This window comes from Schistocerca serialis, chromosome 5 (genome assembly GCF_023864345.2).
Source record: "Schistocerca serialis cubense isolate TAMUIC-IGC-003099 chromosome 5, iqSchSeri2.2, whole genome shotgun sequence".
Lineage (NCBI taxonomy): Eukaryota > Metazoa > Arthropoda > Insecta > Orthoptera > Acrididae > Schistocerca > Schistocerca serialis.
Window position 1 is genome coordinate 614826791 of NC_064642.1, and position 22282 is coordinate 614849072.

The 22282-nt window shown below is 43.9% G+C and overlaps 1 protein-coding gene across 1 annotated transcript in view; it reads left to right on the forward strand.

Moving 5' to 3' along the window:
* Window positions 1-22282, forward strand: part of LOC126482137 (synaptic vesicle glycoprotein 2A-like) — a 222762-nt gene that overhangs the window by 166102 nt on the left and 34378 nt on the right. Inside the window, exons 9-10 of the mRNA XM_050106113.1 lie at window positions 5519-5747; window positions 20216-20330. Of these exons, the coding sequence (XP_049962070.1) occupies window positions 5519-5747; window positions 20216-20330 (344 nt within the window). The remainder of the gene's footprint in view (window positions 1-5518; window positions 5748-20215; window positions 20331-22282) is intronic.

A 22282-nucleotide genomic window follows, 5' to 3' on the forward strand; every position in this document is an offset into this window, starting at 1 on the left:
CTACAAGACGCCTCAGTTGTTGACAATAAAAGTCAGTAGTGACGATTACATCCCGGGTAAGCAATTCGTAGTACCCACATCGTCGATGAGCCACCAGAAGCATAACATTGTTTTGTGTGGACGCGCATAGGATTTCATAGTGGTGGTTCTCGCTTTGCTTGGCTCACCCATTCATTTCTTTTCCTTACGTTAAAATGTTGTTGTTGTGGTCTCCAGTCCAGAGACTGGTTTGATGCAGCTCTCCATGCTACTCTGTCCTGTGAAAACCTCTTCATCTCCGAACAACTACGGCAACTTACATCCCTGTGAATCAGCTTACTGTATTCATCTCTTGGACTCCCTCTACGATTTTTTCTCTACGCTTCCCTCCAACACTAAATTAGTCATATCTTCATGCCTCACAATGTGTCCTACCAACCGATACCTTCTTCTAGTCTAGTTGTGCCACAAATTCCTCTTCGTCCCAATTCTATTCAGTATCTACTCATTAGTTACGTGATCTACCCATCTAATCTTCAACATTCTTCTGTAGCACCACGTTTCGAAACCTTCTATTCTCTTCTTGTCTAAACTATTTATCGTCCATGTTTCACTTCCATACATGGCTGCACTCCATACAAATACTTTCAGAAACGACTTCCTGACACTTAAATCTATATTCGATGTTAACAAATTTCTCTTCTTCAGAAACGCTTTCCTTGCCATTGCCAGTCTACATTTTATATCCTCCCTACTTCTACAATCATCAGTTATTTTGCTCCTCAAATAGCAAAACTCCTTTACTATTTGAAGTGTCTCATTTCCTAATCCAATTCCCTCAACATCATTTCATTTAATTCGACTACATTCCATTAACCTCGTTTTGTTTTTGTTGATGATCATCTTATCTCCTCCTTTGTGTCTCTGACAGTGTTACAGTGTCATCGGCAAAACTTAAAGTTTTTATTTCTTCTCCTTCGATTTTAATTCATACTCCAAATTTGTCTTTTGATTCCTTTGCTGCTTGCTCAATATACAGACTGAATAACATCGGGGGTAGGCTACAGCCCTCTCTCACTCCCTTCTCAACCACCGCTTCCCTCTCGTGCCCCTCCACTCTTATAACTGCGATCTGTACAAACTGTAAATAGCCTTTCGCTCCCTGTATTTTACCCCTGCCACCTCCAGGATTTGAAAGAGTGTTTCAGTCAACTTTGTCAAAAGCTTTCTCTAAGTCTACAAATGCTACAAATCTATCTTCTAACATAAATCGTATGGTCAGTACTACTTCATCTGTTCCAACATTTCTACGGAATCCAAACTGATCTTCGCCGAATTCGGTTTCTACAAGTTTTTTCATTCGTCTGTCAAGAATTCGAATTAGCTTTTCGCAATCGTGACTTATTAAACTGACACTTCGGTAATTTTCACACCTGTCAGCACTTGCTTTCTTTGGGACTGGAATTATTATATTCTTCTTGAAGTCTGAGGCTATTTCTCCTGTCTAATACATCATGCTCACCAGATTAGTTTTGTCAGCGCTGGCACTCCCAAAGCTATCAGTAGTTCTAACGGAATGTTGTCTACTCCCGGGGCCTTGTTTCGACTTAGCTCTTTCAGTGCTCTATCAAACTCTTCACGCAGTATCATATATCCCATTTCATCTTCACCCACGTCCTCTTCCATTTACATAATATTTCCCTCAAGTACACGCCCTTGTATAGATCCTCTATATAAACCTTCCACCTTTATGACTTCCCTTCCTTGCTTAGAACTGGTTTTTCATCTGAGCTCTTGATATTCATGCAAGTGGTTCTTTTTTCTCCAAAGGTCTCTTTAATTTTCCTGTAGGCAGTATCTATCACCCCTAGTGATATATGCCTCTACATCCTTACATTTGTCCTCTAGCCATCCCTGCTTAACCATTTTGCACTTCCTGTCGATCTCATTTCTGAGACGTTTGTATTCCTTTTTGTCTTCTTCATTTCTTGCATTTATATATTTTCTCCTTTCATCAGTTAAAGTCAAAATCTCTTCTGTTATCCTAGGATTTCCCTAACCCTCTTCTTTTTACCTACTCGATCCTCTGTTGCCTTTACTGTTTCATCTCTCAAAGCTAACCATTCTTCTTCTACTGTATTTATTTCCCCCGTTCTTGTCAATCGTTTCCTAATGCTCTCTCTGGAACTGTCTACAACCTCTGGTTCTTTCAGTTTATCCAGGTCCCATCTTCTTAAATTCCCAACTTGTTGCTGTTTTTTCAGTTTTAATCTACAGTTCATAACCAACAGATTGTGGTCAGAGTCAACATCTTCCCCTGGCAATGTCTTACAATTTAAAACCTGGTTCCTGAATCTCTGTCTTACCATTATATAATCCATCTGAAACCTTCTAGTGCCTCCAGGCACGTATACAGCCTTCTTTCATGAGTCTTGAACCAAGTGTTAGCTCTAATCAATTTACGGTCTGCGCAAAATTCGACCAGGCGTCTTCCTATTTCATTCCTTACTCTCATTCCATATTCACCTACTACTTTTCCTTCTCTTCCTTTTCCTACTATCGAATTCCAGTCACCCATGGCTATAAAATTTTCGTCTCCCCTCGCTATCTGAACAATTTCTTTTATCTCATCATACATTTCTTCACTCTCTTCGTCATCTGCGGAGCTAGTTGGCATATAAACTTTTACTACTGTAGTAAGCATGGGCTTCGTGTCTATCTTGGCCACAATAATGCGTTCACTATGCTGTTCATAGTAGCTTACACACGATCCTATTTTTTTTATTCATTATTAAATCCACTTCCGCATTACCCCTATTTGATTTGGTATTTATAACCCTATATTCACCTGACCGGAACCCTTGTTCCTCCTGCCACCGAACGTCACTGATTCCCACTATATCTAGCTTTAACCTATCCATTTCCCTTTTTAAATTTTCTAACCTACCTGCCCCATTAAGGGATCTGACATTCCACGCTCCGATCCGTAGAACGCCAGTTTTCTCTTTCCTGATAACGAAGTCCTCCTGAGTAGTCCGCGCCTGGAGATCCGAATGGGGGCTATTTTACCTCCGGAATATTTTACCCGAGAGGGCGCCATCATCATTTAACCATACAGTAAAGCTGCATTCACTCGGGAAAAATTACGGCTGTAGTTTCCCCTTGCTTTGAGCCGTTTGCAGTACTAGCGCAGCAAGGCTGTTTCGGTTAATGTTACAAAGCCAGGTCAGTCAATCGTCCAGACTGTTACCCCTCCAACTACTGAAAACGCTGCTGCCCCTCTTCAGGATCCACACGTTCATCTGACCTCTCAACAGACACCCCTCCGTTATGGTTGTACATACGGTACGACTACCTGTTTCGCTGAGGCATGTATGCCTCCTCACCAACGGTTAGGTCCATGGTTCATGGGAGGAGGTACGTTAGTATAAAGACACAATGTCTCATCATCAGTAACGATGCAGTACACGAATGGCCAGTGTTGTTTATGAGACGATTGATAATGAGCAAGTAGAGATGCACATATGACCACCCACTGATCTTTTGTGATTTTGACTTAGAGCATGCGGTACCCATACACCTGATATTTGAACCTTCCCCACTGCACTCAAACGTCGCTCGATGGGGGAATGGTCGGAGTTCGTCAAATTTACCATAGTTCTTGAGGACACTGATGTGGATAATTGTTGATTAGTGCGTTTAAACGTTTATTATCAAACCCCGAAAGTCTTCCTGATCGTGAAGAGTCACTAATGTGAAAACGATCCTCCACAAGATTAGAAAACCATTTTATTGCCATGCTCTGTCCAATGGTACACTACTGGCCATTAAAATTGCTACACCAAGAAGAAATGCAGATGATAAAAGGGTATTCATTGGACAAATATATTATACAAGAACTGATATGCCATTACATTTTCACGCAATTTGGGTGCATATAACCTGAGAAATCACTACCGAGAACAACGACCACTGGCCGTAATAACGGCCTTAATACGCCTGGGCATTGAGTTAAACAGAGCTCGGATGGCGTGTACAGGTACAGCTGCCCATGCAGCTTCAACACGATGCCACAGTTCATCAAGAGTAGTGACTGGCGTATTGTGACGAGCCCGTTGCTCGGCCACCATTGACCACACGTTTTCAGTTGGTGGAGAATATGCTTGCCAGGGCAGCAGTCGAACATTTTCTGTATCCAAAAAGGCCCGTGCAGGACCTGCAAGATGCGGTCGTGCATTATCCTGCTGAAATGTAGGGTTTCGCAGGGGTCGAATGAAGGGTAGAGCCACGGGTCGTAACACATCTGAAATGTAACATCCACTGTTCAAACTGCCGTCAGTGCGAACAAGGGGTGGCTGAGACGTGTAACCAACGGCACCCCATAGCATCACGCCGGGTGATACGCCAACATGACGATGACGAATACACGCTTCCAATGTGCGTTCACCGCGATGTCGCCATACACAGATGCGACCATCATGTAAACAGAACCTGGATTCATTCGAAAAAATGACGTTTTGCCATTCGTGCACCCAGGTTCGTCGTCGAGTACACCATCGCAGGCGCTCCTATCTATGATGCAGCGTCAAGGGTAACCGCAGCCACGGTCTCCGAGCTGATAGTCCATGCTGCTGCAAACGTCGTCGAACTGTTCGTGCAGAAGGTTGATGTCTTGCAAACGTCCGCATCTGTTCACTCAGTGATCGAGACGTCGCTGCACGATCCGTTACAGCCATGCGGATAAGATGGCTGTCATCTGGACTGCTAGTGATACGAGGCCGTTGGGATCCAGCACGACGTTCCGTTTTACCCTCGTGAACCCACCGATTCCATATTCTGCCAACAGTCATCGGATCTCGACCAACGCGAGCAGCAATGTCGCGATACGATAAACTGCAATCGCGATAGGCTACAATCCAACCTTTATCAAAGTCGGAATCGTGATGGTACGCATTTCTCATCCTTACGCGAGGCATCACAACAACGTTTCACCAGGAAATGCCGGTCAACTGCTGTTTGTGTGTGAGAAATCGGTTGGAAACTTTCCTCATGTCAGCACGTTGTAGGTGTCGCCACCGGCGCCAACCTTGGGTGAATGCTCTGAAAAGCTAATCATTTGCATATCACAGCATCTTCTTCCTGTCGGTTAAATTTCGCGTCTGTAGCATCTTCGTGGTGTATCAATTTTAATGATCAGTAGTGTATTATCCCCATGGCCCGAATGTTTCTGGCTACCTCCGGTGCTGTCGCCCCTTTATTGAAATGAAACAGATGAATATGTTGGAAATTTTCTGGCATCCATAGTTCAACACACTATCTCCAAATGACGATATGTTCCACAGACTCCAAATGACGATAATATGTAAACTCAAATAACAATAGAAAACTACAAAGAAAAAATGTCAATCGATAAACAAACCGACAGCAACCGGAATACCAACGTGCAAAATAGAAACGTTACGAACTTATGCTCCACGTAATATCTGCGTGCACTGTCAGGCCCTTATCACCAGTACGTGGCCGGTGGCCGGTGTTGCAGCCTGAACACGGTGCGGCTGTGGCTGCCGCAGATCTTCACGACGATGGAGGAGTTCTACGAGGCGCAGCGGCTGCTCGGGCTGGAGGGGGAGGACGCCTACATGTGCGAGGCGCTCACCTTCCGCGAGCGCAACGCCACGCTGGCCGCGGCCGTCGCCTCCGCGGCCTTCGACACCGCCAGCGGCAATGGCACTGCAGTCGCTTCCGCAGGGACCGCCGCCTGCGTGCCCGTGAGTTGTTGTTGTTGTGGTCTTCAGACCTGAGACTGGTTTGATGCAGCTCTCCATGCTACTCTATCCTGTGCAAGCTTATTCATCTCCCAGTACCTACTGCAACCTACATCCTTCTGAATCTGCTTGGTGTATTCATCTCTTGGTCCCCCTCTACGATTTTTACCCTCCACGCTGTCCTCCAATACTAAATTTGTGATCCCTCGATGTCTCAGAACATTTCCTACCAATCGATCCCTTCTTCTAGTCAAGTTGTGCCACAAACTCCTCTTCTCCCCAATTCTATTCAATACCTCCTCATTAGTTATGTGATCTACCCATCTAATCTTCAGCATTCTTCTGTAGCACCACATTCCGAAAGCTTCTGTTCTCTTCTTGTCCAAACTATTTATCGTCCATGTTTCACTTCCATACATGGCTACACTCCATACAAATACACTCCTGGAAATTGAAATAAGAACACCGTGAATTCATTGTCCCAGGAAGGGGAAACTTTGTTGACACATTCCTGGGGTCAGATACATCACATGATCACACTGACAGACCCACAGGCACATAGACACAGGCAACAGAGCATGCACAATGTCGGCACTAGTACAGTGTATATCCACCTTTCGCAGCAATGCAGGCTGCTATTCTCCCATGGAGACGATCGTAGAGATGCTGGATGTAGTCCTGTGGAACGGCTTGCCATGCCATTTCCACCTGGCGCCTCAGTTGGACCAGCGTTCGTGCTGGACGTGCAGACCGCGTGAGACGACGCTTCATCCAGTCCCAAACATGCTCAATGGGGGACAGATCCGGAGATCTTGCTGGCCAGGGTAGTTGACTTACACCTTCTAGATCACGTTGGGTGGCACGGGATACATGCGGACGTGCATTGTCCTGTTGGAACAGCAAGTTCCCTTGCCGGTCTAGGAATGGTAGAACGATGGGTTCGATGACGGTTTGGATGTACCGTGCACTATTCAGTGTCCCCTCGACGATCACCAGTGGTGTACGGCCAGTGTAGGAGATCGCTCCCCACACCATGATGCCGGGCGTGTGCCCTGGGTGCCTCGGTCGTATGCAGTCCTGATTGTGGCGCTCACCTGCACGGCGCCAAACACGCATACGACCATCATTGGCACCAAGGCACAAGCGACTCTCATCGCTGAAGACGACACGTCTCCATTCGTCCCTCCATTCACGCCTGTCGCGACACCACTGGAGGCGGGCTGCACGATGTTGGGGCGTGAGCGGAAGACGGCCTAACGGTGTGCGGGACCGTAGCCCAGCTTCATGGAGACGGTTGCGAATGGTCCTCGCCGATACCCCAGGAGCAACAGTGTCCCTAATTTGCTGGGAAGTGGCGGTGCGGTCCCCTACGGCACTGCGTAGGATCCTACGGTCTTGGCGTGCATCCGTGCGTCGCTGCGGTCCGGTCCCAGGTCGACGGGCACGTGCACCTTCCGCCGACCACTGGCGACAACATCGATGTACTGTGGAGACCTCACGCCCCACGTGTTGAGCAATTCGGCGGTACGTCCACCCGGTCTCCCGCATGCCCACTATTCGCCCTCGCTCAAAGTCCGTCAACTGCACATACGGTTCACATCCACGCTGTCGCGGCATGCTACCAGTGTTAAAGACTGCGATGGAGCTCCGTATGCCACGGCAATCTGGCTGACACTGACGGCGGCGGTGCACAAATGCTGCGCAGCTAGCGCCATTCCACGGCCAACACCGCGGTTCCTGGTGTGTCCGCTGTGCCGTGCGTGTGATCATTGCTTGTACAGCCCTCTCGCAGTGTCCGGAGCAAGTATGGTGGGTCTGACACACCGGTGTCAATGTGTTCTTTTTTCCATTTCCAGGAGTGTACTTTCAGAAATGACTTCCTGACACTTAAATCTATACACGATGTTAACAAATTTCTCTTCTTCAGAAACGCTTTCCTTGACATTGCCAGTCTACATTTTATATCCTCTCTACTTCGACCATCATCAGTTATTTTGCTTCCCAAATAGCAAAACTCTTTTACTACTTTAAGTGTCTCATTTCCTAGTCTAATACCCTCAGCGTCTCCCGACTTAATTCGACTACATTCCATTATCCTCGTTTTGCTTTTGTTGATGTTCATCTTATATTCTCCTTTCAAGACGCTATCCATTCCGTTCAACTGCTCTTCCAAGTCCTTTGCTGTCTCTGACAGAATTACAATGTACCACCGTGGTTATCACGCTGCCGACGAGACAACCACCACTCTGCTACAGATTTCCAGTGACACAAGACTATCTATATCCGAATCCCGCTCCAGCTACTGCCGGGTCTGGGTGTTGACGAGTCCTCTCCATTTGGCTCGGTCCTCCCACCACTTTTCTTCCTCCACTTGCTGCCAGGTCACACCTCTCCTTTCTACAGATATTCTCACTCCCATTTTCCACCGTGTTCTTTTCCCATCCATCTTTAGTTCTTCCATAATTTTGGGGAGTCTCTGCCCATGCATCCTCTTAACATGCCCATACCATCTTAATCTCTTTCTTTCAATTTCTTCTCTCATACTTTCTTGTTGAAGGTCCTTTATAATCTCTACATTCCTTACTCTGTCCATTCTTGTTTTTCCCTTAACTGCTCTGAGAAATTTCATTTCCCCTGCTTGCAGTCTGCTCCAGTCCCTTTCTCCCATTGTCCATTTTTCTCCACCATCGGTGACAAAAGGGATGTAATAATTCTTGTACATAAGGAGTTTTGCTCTTTCTGAAACTTCATTATTCCAATTCAGGTGTTATATTGTTTGGTAGAAATTGCCTCCCTTCTGTAACCTCCTATTAATTTCGTTAGTTATTCTTCCATCGCTAGATATTTCACTCCCTAAATAAGTGAAACTTTCTACCACTTTCAGGGGTTCTCTATTCAAGGTAATATTTCCGTTGATCCCTTTCTCTCTTCCAAATACCATTACTTCACTCTTATCTTTATTTATTTTTAATCCATACTTTTTCATTATTTCCTTCCACGCATCAAGCTGTAACTGTACATCTACCTCTTTATCACCCCATATTACCATATCATCAGCAAAAATCATCTTTTTGTCTTTTTCTTTTACTCTATCTTTAACTGCCCTATTCATTCCCTCCATCACAACATTAAAAAGTGCAGGTGATAGAATACTTCCTTGCTTAAGTCCTTGTCCTATTTCGAAGTATTCAGAGTTCCCCAATGGTTTCTATTCTACAATTGTGTCCTCTGTACATTGTCTTTATAACATTAATGTATCCATCGTATTTATCTATCTTCTTCATTTCTTCCCAGAGTCTTTCCCTGTCAACTGAGTCATATGCCTTTTCTATGTCTATAAAAACCATTATCACCCTTTTGTTATACTCCCAACTTTTTTCCAACAGTTGGCGGATAGAAAATATCAGGTCGATCGTGCTTCTTCCTTTCCTAAACCCATGCTGTTCTTCACTCAGCTCCTTTTCTATCTTTTCACTTATTCGATTTAGTAAAATTCTTTCAAAAATCTTGGCTGTGTGACTCATAAAAGTTATTCCTCTGTAGTTTTTACAAAGTCTTTTATTGCCTTTCTTGAAGATGGGAACAATGTCTCCTGTTCTCCAGTCGTCAGGTACTGACACAAGACTACGTTGTAATAATAATAATAATAATAATAATAATAATAATAATTGTATAAATAAAAATGTAAATGTCTTTTCTTCAGACTCTCGAATCTCCAAATGTTCTTCATGGGTTGCTTTGAAACTCTGACACAAAAATTTGCCTTCGAATACTCAACTGTTTTTATGTACCTACAGGAAGGTCATCTTTTATATGCGCTGAGGGAAAAAAATCGCAACACCAAAAAGCAATGAAGAGTACTCAAATGGCTCAAGTGGCTGTGAGCACTATGGGACTTAACATCTGAGGTCATCAGTTCCCTAGAACTTTGAACTACTTAAACCTAACTAACCTAAGGACATCACACACATCCATTCCCGAGGCAGGATTCGAACCTGCGACCGTAGCAGTCGCGCGGTTCCGGACTGAAGCGCCTAGAACCGCACGGCCACCGCGGCCGGCGAAGAGTACTGAAATTTAGGGAATAGAGTTGTCTAGCTAACATGTTTAAGTGATAAACATTGCAAGATTACAGGTTAATGTAAGCACGACGTAAGCCACTGCCAATGCGAAATGATGGTGCATTAAGAACTGGTTTAATGCCAGAATGTTGTATTCAAGCGCCGCGCGGGGTAGCCGTATGGTCTCAGGCGCATTGCCATGGTTAGCGCTGTCCTCCCTTAGGCATGGGTGTGTCTGTTGTCCTTAGCGTAACTTAGTTTAAGTCGGATGAAGTAGTGTGTAAGCGTAGGGACCGATGACCACACCAGTTTGGTGCTATGGTACTTACCACAAATTTCCAATTTTGAATTCAAGCCCGCAAACGTGCGTGCATTGTGTTATACAGGTGCCGGATGTCAGTTTGTGGTATGGAGTCTGTGATTGCTGCATTTGGTCGTTCAATACAGAGACGGTTAACGCTGTCTGTGGATGACGCTATAGTTGTCGTCCGATGATGTCTCATATGTGCTCGACTGGAGAAAAATATGGTGATCGAACAGGCCATGGCAACATGTTGTTGTTGTGGTCTTCAGTCCTGAGACTGGTTTGATGCAGCTCTCCATGCTACTCTATCCTGTGCAAGCTTTTTCATCTCCCAGTACCTACTGCAACCTACATCCTTCTGAATCTGCTTAGTGTATTCATCTCTTGGTCTCCCTCTACGATTTTTACCCTCCACGCTGCCCTCCAATACTAAATTGGTGATCCCTTGATGCCTCAGAACATGTCCTACGAACCGATCCCTTCTTCTGGTCAAGTTGTGCCACAAACTTCTCTTCTCCCCAATCCTATTCAATACTTCCTCATTAGTTATGTGATCTACCCATCTAGTCTTCAACATTCTTCTGTAGCACCACATTTCGAAAGCTTCTATTCTCTTCTTGTCCAAACTATTTATCGTCCATGTTTCACTTCCATACATGGCTACACTCCATACAAATACTTTCAGAAATGACTTCCTGACACTTAAATCAATACTGGATGTTAACAAATTTCTCTTCTTCAGAAACGCTTTCCTTGCCATTGCCAGCCTACATTTTATATCCTCTCTACTTCGACCATCATCAGTTATTTTGCTTCCCAAATAGCAAAACTCCTTTACTACTTTAAGTGCCTCATTTCCTAATCTAATTCCCTCAGCATCACCCGACTTAATTAGACTACATTCCATTATCTTTGTTTTGCTTTTGTTGATGTTCATCTTATATCCTCCTTTCAAGACACTGTCCATTCCATTCAACTGCTCTTCCAAGTCCATTGCTGTCTCTGACAGAATTACAATGTCATCGGCGAACCTCAAAGTTTTTATTTCTTCTCCATGAATTTTAATACCTACTCCGAATTTTTCTTTTGTTTCCTTTACTGCTTGCTCAATATACAGATTGAACAACATCGGGGAGAGGCTACAACCCTGTCTTACTCCCTTCCCAACCATTGCTTCCCTTTCATGTCCCTCGACTCCTATAACTGCCATCTGGTTTCTGTACAAATTGTAAATAGCCTTTCGCTCCCTGTATTTTACCCCTGCCACCTTCAGAATTTGAAAGAGGGTATTCCAGTTAACGTTGTCAAATGCTTTCTCTAAGTCTACAAATGCTAGAAACGTAGGATTGCCTTTCCTTAATCTTTCTTCTAAGATAAGTCGTAAGGTCAGTATTGCCTCACGTGTTCCAGTGCAACATGTAGACACTATTTAGAGCATGTTACGTTACAACAGCGGTATGTGGGTGAACGTTGTCCTGTTGGAAACAGCCCTGGAAAGCTGTTTATGGCCGGTCGGAGTGGCCGAGCATTTCTAGACGCTACAGTCTGGAACCGCGTGACCGCTGCGGTCGCAGGTTCGAATCCTGCCTCGGGCATGGCTGTGTGTGATGTACTTAGGTTTAAGTAGTTCCAAGTTTTAGGGGACTGATGACCTCAGAAGTTAAGTCCCGTAGTGCTCAGAGCCATTTGAACCATTTGAAAGCTGTTTATGAATGGCTGCAAAACAGGTTGAATCACGAGACTGATGTAGAAATTTGCAGTCAACGTGTGCTGTATAACCAAGAGAGTGCTCCTCCTTCTTCAGGTATTACAACTCCGGAGTCTAACTCCAGGTGTAGGTCCAGTGTGTCAAGCACACAGAGAGGTTGGATGCAGCCTCTCAACTGCCCTCCTTCTAACCAACGTACGGCCATCGCTGGCACCGACGCAGAACCCGGTTTCATCAGAAAGCACAATAGACCTCCACGCTGCCCTCCAGTGATCTCTCGTTTGACATCACTGAAGTCAGAAACGGCGGTGGTTTAAGACAGACGCCTTAAGACGTCTGTCTCTTAATTGTTCTTGAAGTAACCGATTTGTAATACTTCATTGGGTCACCGTAGTGCCAACTGCTGCTCAGATTGCTGCTGCAGATGTAGTACGACGCGCCAGAGCCATATACTGAACACGATGGTCTTCGCTCTCGGTAAAGCCACGTGACTGTTCGGAGCCTGGTCTCCTTGCGACCGTACATTCTCGTGATCATCGCTGCCAGCAGTCATGTACGGTGGCTAAATTTCTGTCAAGTCTTTCCCCAACATCGCAGATGGGATATCTTCCTTCTCTTAACCCTATAACACGACTTCGTTGAAACTTAGTAAGGTGTTGATAATGGCGTCTTTGTCGCCTTAAAGGCATTCCCGACTAACATCAACTCACAACGTCCAATCCCAAAGGCAGCTAACATTCACGACCGTTACAGCGTGCGTTTGAAGCAAATCTGATTTGCATTCTCATAGTGGCACTACCAGCACCACCTTTATGTGACTGGCTCGAAACGTAAGTAGATATCTTTCAGATGTAGAAACACGTCAATCAACGTTCCTTTACGGCACACAAATCCTTGGTGTTGTGATTTTTACTGTCAGTGTATGTAATATATATGTAATAAAAGGGAAAACGTTATAAAAATGTAAATGTTGGTGTGTTCAAAATCGTTAATATCCGTAAGTTCTTGACTGAATGCTTTGAAATTACACGTTATTGTAATAAACGATTAGAGTCATGTAGACTATAGGCTTCTTAATATGCAAAATATAAATAGTGAAGCGTTGCGAGCAAACTGGGAAGTTGTATTTATGGCGTATACGATTATGATTAGAATACTAGTACGGAATCTGAATTTGGAATAACAATAAACAAGGCACAAGGTCAGAGAGAGGGGTGAAGATTAGATGGACAGAGGGGTAGGAGAAATGGACATAGAAAACGTGAAGGAGGAGGCGGATGGAGAGTTGGGGTAGGAGTAGATGTAGAGAGGGGTAAGGAGGAGGAGATGCACAGAAAAAGTAATGAATAGAAGCGGGGAAGAAAGAGGAGATGGACAAGCGAAGGGGGAGGGGGAGACAGACACAGACAGGGGAGAGAAGGAGATTAGAACGTATATCCAGTTCCCATACATGTTAGAAATGTGTACTTTTTCTTTTTTATCTTTTCCATTTAAGCAGACTGAGGCACATCAGAGAGTGGTCGGGTTTAAATAGCAATACTAATAATAATAATAATAATAGGAAATAATAACAATAACAATACGATGACAAGTAAAAGTGTGAAATCAATTTAAAAATTTTTTGTTAGGGAACGACTACTGCAAGTATCATTACACTGATGAGGCTGAACACTGTGGTCACCTGTTTAGTAACGTACTGGTCCACCTTTGGGCGCAATAAAGCAGAGATTCTGAGTGGCATGATTTCAGCAAGTGCTTGCTAGGTTTCTGAAGGTATGTGGCTGCAGAAGTATCCGCACAGGTCACGCAGTTATCCTAAATTATGGGCCATGCTTTCTGGGCCACGTTCTGGCTCCCTATAACGTCCAGATCAGGTGAATTTGGTGGCCAAGACACTGACATGAGTTTACGATCAGATTCTTCAATTGTGGGATGGTTGTCCAGCTGAAAGATGCCATCGCCTTCGGGAAAGATAAGCACGGAGGGTTGCAGATGGACCACAGTATTGTTTATGTAGCCCACAATTGTCATGGAGCCTTCCATTACTACCACAACTTCCATGGAAACCCAGGTGAATGTATCCCATAGCATAACACTGGTCTGTGACAATGGCACCGGACACGTTTCGAGCAGCTGTCCACCTGAACGGCAATGTATCCGTATCATACGCCCGGTGTAGTAAGAACGTGATCCATCCGACCAGCGGACACTTTCCCTTTGATCCATGGGCCAATCGCGACGATCCAGTCCCCACTGCAATAGTAATGGACGATATCGACGTGCCAACAGGTGCTAGTCCCCTGCGGCACCACTCGTTTAACAGTTTGCTCCGAAACACTAGTTGTTCTTGATCCAGCATTGTTCTCTGCCACAGGTCGCTGTCCATCCTGTTTTACAGCGCTGACAAGTCTCCGACATCCGCGTTCGCTGATGTGGCGTAGACGTCGAACACTTTGTCGCCTACTGTTGTGTCCTCTGTTCTTCAACCACTTTCCATGGATGTACGCCGGCCGATGTGGCCGAGCGGTTCTAGGCGCTTCAGTCTGGACCGCGCTGTCGCTACGGTCGCAGGTTCGAATCCTGCCTCGGGCATGGATGTGTGTGATGTCCTTAGGTTAGTTAGGTTTAAGTAGTTCTAAGTCTAGGGGACAGATGACCTCAGATGTTAAGTCCCATAGTGCTTGGAGCCATTTGCACCATGGATGTACTTTGAAAGTGCAGCTTCCTGATGTGAACACGGGTCAAGTGGCATAATGGAGCCAACCAGAACACTTTTTGAGATGTGGGAAAGTGTCCTGAAAGACGCCTACATTCCAGGATGGTGCATGACAGTGGATGAACAATTAGTTACATTTTGACGTTGCTGTACGCTTCGACAATACGTGCCATCAAAACCTGGTACATATGTAATTTCTCAAACTGCACCAAGCTACTGCTAGAAGATGAAAGTGTTTTTGGGGAAGGAGGAAGAAACCAGAGCCGCATGACTTGGAGAGAATGTTGTGAAAACCCTGGTGATTGAACTTGAACAGTCTGCACGTAGTATCACTTGTGACAATCTTTTTTACATCTCTCGATTTAGCTCATTATTTGTTGTAAGGAGGACTGACATTTGTCTGTACCACGCGAAGAAACAAATGTGAACTACCTGCCGATTTTATTGCATCTAAAGGACGTGAAATACACTCCACATTATTTGGTCTTCAACCAGCTGTGGTGATAGCCTTTTATGTTCCTCGGAAGAACAAAACTGACAAACTGCCCGTAGGCGTGTGTCTCGGGTTCTTCTGCCGAAGTTTGTTTGATAATTTTTCTGATGTTCCGCCAGCACCAGTGGCTGGAGTTGATAAAGCTCTACCCTGAATTTCTGGTGGTGGACTGGAGTCGAGTTCGCGGCTGCAGATTGTATGAAGCTGGTGCACTAACGTCCAAGGGCTTTTCCGTGGTCATTTCCACTGCGGTTCCCCTCTTGCTACCTGCAACGGCCGTTCGCTACTGTCATGTTAGTGTATTTCTATAGCTTCTCTGAACAAGAAGGTGTGATAGCTCTTCCCTACAGCGAGAACTTCCGTGTCGGCGAATTTTACTGTGTGTTCGGTCTCGCATGGCACGTGCTCCACCACGGCCGATTTCTCCAAATGCCCCAACCCGAAATTCCGCTTACGTTCTGAGCCGTGTATCGACTCGTGCTACACCTTGTGTTTAGATTGCATTGGTTTTCCTTTTCTTCCCCTGACATGTTTTTTTGATATGTTGTCTGTCATTAAGTGGCTGCTTGGTTGTCTTTTCCCTCTGCTATCGATATCTGCGTTTTTGCTTCCGGGAAACTGCTATGGAGGAAGTGAGATCTTTGACCGGTGGTAAACTCGTGTGGTGGCGCGGAAGTAGGGGGGTTGCGCGCAGAGAGTGTGGTGGACACGGGAGAGCAGTGTGGCTCTCCAGTGGAAGCAGGCGTGGTCGGTTGTACCGAGTCGCCACGTGATGTATGTCGGTTGTGTGTAACGAGCGGGTCGAGTTGACGGAAGAACTCCCCGCGTGTTGGTTGTATACAGAATCGCCCCACGAGTTTAAAAGGAGACACCTAACATGAAGGAGCGGTCACTACCCGTCAACGTTGCAGAGAAGACGTGAACTCCGGTGACAGAGCGTGTTGTCGCGTGACCGTGGCGTGTTGGGTACGCTGGCGACGCGTGCGCGGTCGGATGTGTGGATCCTGCCATCGGAGGTCGTGTACTGCCTGTTCGAGCATAAATGCAAGTTAAGTTTGTGGAAGGTTTAATCATTAAATCATAATTTTGTGTAACCAGCGTCTCTTCTGCCTTGTAGCCTCCGGCGACCGGGTTTCCTGTCACCGGCACCTGTGTAATTGAAGGCAGTTATCTTCCCTCCTCCTTTCGTCACTGTCCGATGGGAGGTATAGTTTTGGCAGTTTAATTGTTTCGCTATTCTGTCGTGCGTTATGAGTAAATTCATGCTTCTTGTTGGTTGATCATGTGGTCGCTCATTCAGGACTGTGTGGTGTAATGTTTCCTCGCACGAGGTTAGCTCTAATTCTGTCAGCAAGTTAAGCCATCTTATAACAAGTTTTCGCTGCCTAAAAGTCGGTGCATTGACCAACCTGAGAGTGGCAATTGTGTTTAAGGGCATATTTAAATTTGTCAGTATTCTGTCTAGCCTGAGCATCCCTGAGTAGATGATTTGTGGCCGCCTTATACGGGTCCGTCGTATCTGTTATGTTCTAATGATATTCCAGGACACTTTTGTTTAAAATTTTTTAAAATTTCTCCTAGTTTGTAAATTCCTTTTGTTGCCATTAATCGTGTGTTTGCTGAGACCTGTTTAATTTTTTTAATGGCGGTGTTGGTAGCTTCACTACCTCACCGTTCTTTATTAACAAAGTTCTGTATTTACTTTAGTAGCCTGTTTACTAATGTTCCTTAAATTTTTTTTAAATTGTTGTATTGCTATAAATTACTTTGATTGGCGTTAGCGGCGTGTTTCAAAAGGTTGTTTATTGCCGTACTGCTAGCCACTGTGTTTTTTTGAAATTTTGTAAAATTGTTGTATTGCTATAAATTACTTGATTGCCGTTAGCGGCATGTTTAAAAGGCTGTTTATTGCCGTACTGCTAGTTTCTGTAAGATACGAATAAAACATTTGTGAAAATCTCAACTCGACAGTAAACTACTAGAAATTTGGTCCCGTTTCCCAACTTGTGGTGTGGCTTGTAGTAACCGTAACCACTGTGTGTGTCACGTTCGTTGTTCTGGTGCTGATTGATCGCCCAGTCATTCCAACATTGAATTTTCCGTATGCAACACCTGCAAAGTGTCTTGAGGAACAATAGGTACTCCACTAGTCACATAAGAAGTGTCACAGAATCAAACACTCGGTGAAGTGACACATCGAAAAAAAAAGTAATGTTGGGCACATTATTTCTGTCTTACATTCCCAGAGTGACGTACAGAGTCGACCCTATATTGCTCAAACACGGCGTAAATACTATTTACAAACCGACAAAGAAGGTCAAAGACTGTCTCTGATCGGCAAAGGAGAAAAGCGACCACTTGCGATGTTGGGAATACGCCGCATACTACATACATGCGGGATAGCCTATGTCGGAATGACTGGACGATCAGTCAACACGAGGACCGCCGAACATAAATGGCATTGCAGGTTGGAGCAGATGGAGAAATCGACCGTGGCGGAGCACCCGCTGAGGACACCGACTACACAGTAGATCTCACCAACGCTGAAGTTCTCGCTGTAGAGAAGAGCTATCACATCTGCTTGTTCAGAGAAGCTCTGTGAAATACACAAACACGACAGCAGCGAATGACAGTTGCAGGTAGGAAGAGAGAAACCACAATGGAAATGACCACGGAAAAGCCATTGGACGTTGGCGCCCCAGCTTCATATTATCTGTGGCCGGTAGTTCGATTCCAGTCCATCACCAGCAATTCAAGGCGAAGCTCTGACAACGCCAGCGACTCGTGCTGGCGAAATGTCAGCAAAATCATCAAACAAGTGTCGGCGGAAGGACGCGAGACAGAAGCCTAAGGGTAGTTTGTGAACAGTTGGCCACAAAAGCCTTAACAATTTTGTAAGAACAAAGTTGTTACGGACCCTTAGCTCTTTCCATGTGTAACCAACGTTGTTATGACAGTGTTACAAGTACATCAGACCTGTGTGCTTGGAACATTCTACTATTGTCTGTGGACCCTGCGGAAATTTCCAGTAAGAATTGCATTATAAAAGCACTTCTTTTAGAATGATAATAAACTATATATCCTCAAAAAGATACCAGTAAAAATAAAAATTCTGTCTTAAATTTTACCATTTAAAACAATAAAATGATCTTAAAAGTATTTATAACTCAAAGGTGCTTTACGTCATAAGTGGTCAAAATTGCGAAACTTCCTGACGAATTAAAACTGTGTGCCGGACTGAGACTCGAACGCGGGTCCGAAAGACAACAGTCCGGAGTGCCAGTCTCGGTACAGCACAAATGTTTAACCCACCAGGAAGTTTCATACCAGCGCACACTTCGCTGCAGAATGAAAATATCGTTCTATTCAAAATAGATTCAGTTTGTCAATTTAAACAAGATTTGCCCGAGAAGCCCGACTGGTAGGTAAGGTTATACAGATTTTCCGGTAAGCAGAGAGTTAAGGTGGAAATTTGAATTATACCATTTTATGCAACACCTACATTTGCGCTACTGCTAAATTGCCAGATATTGTCTCATAAATAGACAAATTCAAGTTTACATCTCTTATTAGTAGCCTTTTAGATAGTGTAGCGACAGATTTTTACAACCATTTGAACACTTATTACAGTGACATTAATGGTGTTCGATAGAAAGGGGAAAGCTAGTGAAGTAGGAGACGAAGAGACGAAGGGAGCAAACACACAAAGATGCTGCATATGCGTGCGTCTGAGTGTGTTACATTCCACTACATCGACAAATACTTTGATGATGATTGATTCTTAATATTGACTCTGATATTTATTACAATTTCCTCATTTTAAGAGACCAGTTTGATTGTTATCTCTGATAACTTTTATTTTCGTTTTCTACGTCTTTGAATATGTGGTTTTGTTGCATCTGGGTCTCTATTCTGGGTTTTAAAAATACTGAGGCTGAGCTTGAGCCTGCCCCTATATGCTGATATTCCTGACTTCATGAATTTATCAGCGTCGTTTTTCGATACGTACTGTAGTGTACTTATTTACATTCTTATCTATAATGTAACAGACACAAAAGCCTAGATTATGATCATATTTTCCTTTAGGGTTGTTATTTTAATAATTAATTCATTATTTACTGTTTTATACGTGTAGTGATAAGTATTTGATTTGAATGTGAGTATCCTAAAATTCACGCTGCTTGTGATTTTCTGTAATCGTGAAGTACAATAGGCGTTAGGTTTAAATCCCTACAGATGCTTCCTGCAGTAATATTTTAATTTTATTAAACTGCCAGTGCAGTGTCGTCATGTTACAGACGCTCTTTTTCTCTAGTCTTTTTGATGAGTTTTCCTGCATATCTTCTTTTGTATGTCGCAATGCAGCTAGTTTTGGATTGTCTGAATTTTCACCATACATTAAATCTGTCACTTGTAGCTATTCGTAAATGTTGAAACTAACATTATTTTCCCCTGCTACCACAAAGTCTGTAACTTACTTGATTTTGTTTCGTTTTCTCGTAAATCTGTATTTATCAATTTATAAAATACCTATTTATTTGTCTCCCTTTACGAATCTGTCAGGTTATAATATTTTTCTTTACTCTGAAACGTCGTTCCTAGATTATGCTCCAAGAAAATTGCAATATTGCGGAGTGGGCGCAAACAAACGCTAAAGATTCGTTTGTAGTTTTTTTTCCTGCTGCAATAAAATATTTGGGATTTGGTTAATACAATAAAGAATGCGAAGGTCGGTATTTACTAAGAATTCATTTATTTATTCAGAGATAAAGTTCAGTATATGTAACAGCAGCGCCTGTAAAAATATGTAAAGTGTCCTTCTTGAACGGCATATGGAAGTTTTCTTCTGGTATTATGGGTACTGAGCTTACTGGTGATTTACTGAGCTGACAACTGAGGACCAGACAGGATAAACTATAGCGCAGTTTTATTTACTACTAATTTAAAGAAACGATGGAGAAGTAATATATTAATAAATTGATTAATTGAGATTTTTTAAAAGAGGATTTCTCACTTGATAAAACCAAAGAACTAAGATATGTTTGCGTATGACATGAACGTATTAATTTATGTTTTTCCCTGCATACCTTTAAATCGTATCGTTACAATAACATAGAAAACAATGGAAAAGGATGAAAAGTCAACTATGATGTGAACTTGGTGGAAGACTAACACGTGTATGCTTCCAGGCCCTGACTAGCCCGAATATCTACACGAATTCGATGATCGTGTGCGCCTCTGCAACTTTCGCCATCTTCATCAGCACAACCCTCGTGAACATCATCGGCTACCGGCTTCTGATCAGTGAGTACCAGCTAGCGCGTCCACTGTTACATGACAGCAGCATTTTAATAATAATTTTACAGGCTTGTAATTTTGTTCGTACTTATAAATGTTCATTACCACATAGTAATTATTTCCATCCTATTAACGTAAAGCTTGATCAGAAACAGATACCGAATGATACAGAATGTTGAGGATTTACCTGTTTGCCTTACTTTGAGATACAACATACAGCAAATGACATCGATTTAATGTTACAACATATCTGTTTTACTGTACGCAAATTGTTAATTTCACCCTGCCACATAAAAACACTAGTTACAAAGATGTTGACTCCCGAACAGAAAGGCTTTTGCGTTTCTCAGTTTATCAAGACTTTATATAATTACATTTTAACGTGCCTTCCGCATTAAATTCGACAGTCATATTTCGAGCGGCAACTTCTGTAAATAGTGTAAAATTTGAAGACACTGGCTATGGCAATAAAGGGGAGAATACAGAACAATCAAGTATGTATGCAGTGAGTGCTGAATCTGTGAGTATATTTCACGCCTAACAACTAAAGATCTGTTAAGAAGACTAGCAGTGAGTAATTCCAGTGATGTTCTTGTAGAAGTTGTGGGAGGAGACAAATATACTGCCCCATAGATTTTTGTGTTTTCTACAGCTCTAATGTCTTCCGACAGTTTCGCGTAACAGGTTCGCAAACGAAGTATTGATACATGAAGGATTTTTTGATAATGGAATAGTCAGTGTGTAAAGACACTGCTATTGATTCTCCTAGGCTTACCTAATCGAACACGTCAGCCACCCGCACACGAGCTCAGAAGGAAGGGAAGGAATGTCGATCTAAACTGGTAACTGGCTGTCCACGGACCGTCAACACATGTCCGCACACTGCGAAACTCTAAAATGAGAGTTGCAGTTGTGTGCGTGCGTGAAGGAGGGGGCATAGTGTTCGTTGCACCTGACCATGTCTCTTATTACACTCGGCATGTCGAGTACAGATTCATGCCCAGAGGAATACAGGGTGTTCATTTTAATTGAGGACATTGAAATATCTAGAAAACTACACATTGGATCAAAAAACGTTATGACTCCAATCAGCTTGTCTCGGATGGTGATGATGATGATGATGATTGGACTGTGGCGCGCTCAACTGCGCGGTTATCAGCGCCCGTACAAATTCCCAACCTTTTCTCAGTCCAGTCTTGCCACTTGCATGAATGATGAAATGATGAGGACAACACAAACACCAAGTTATCTCGAGGCAGGGGAAAATCCCTGACCTCACCGGGAATCGAACCCGGGACCCCATGCTCGCGAAGCGCCAATTATACCGCACTCGACTTCCTACCCACCCTGTGCGTGCGTGGCTGGGGGGTACCACCGTTTTTTATTGCAGATTACGATTCTACGGCAAAATTTACATAGGTTTTGTCTGAAGGAACAGAAATGGCTACACAATCGTTGTGTACGACATACTGCTCAATGGCCCTTGAATGTCCAAAGGCATATGGGACCCCACCTCCATGCTGCGAGGGCAGGACACGCCACTGTTTCGTAACTTCTAATTGGAAGCCCCATTCGCAACGTTGTATTCCTCCGACATATCTCACAGGGGACTGCTCGACGAGCCACTGTGGCCGTGTAGTGAACTACGACGTATCGAAACAGGCAGTACACTGCGACGGAGCTCACGTATCGTGCAAACGTAGGGCAGACAGCGGCTCTAAGCGCATACTTGCGCTGTATTTATTGCCTGAACACCTACCTAGCACTTTGAAAACACCTTGCAGGTGGACGATGAATCTTGCAACCACAGTAGAAAAAACTGAAATGATCCTGATTTACGGAGAATGTAGGAAAAAATGGAGAAATATTGAGGTTACTGTTGCCTTGTATGCCGAGAGTTTGTCAGATAAAACTCGCTCTCTTCGTTCTGTTACAACAGACCGGATATGGCTCAAATT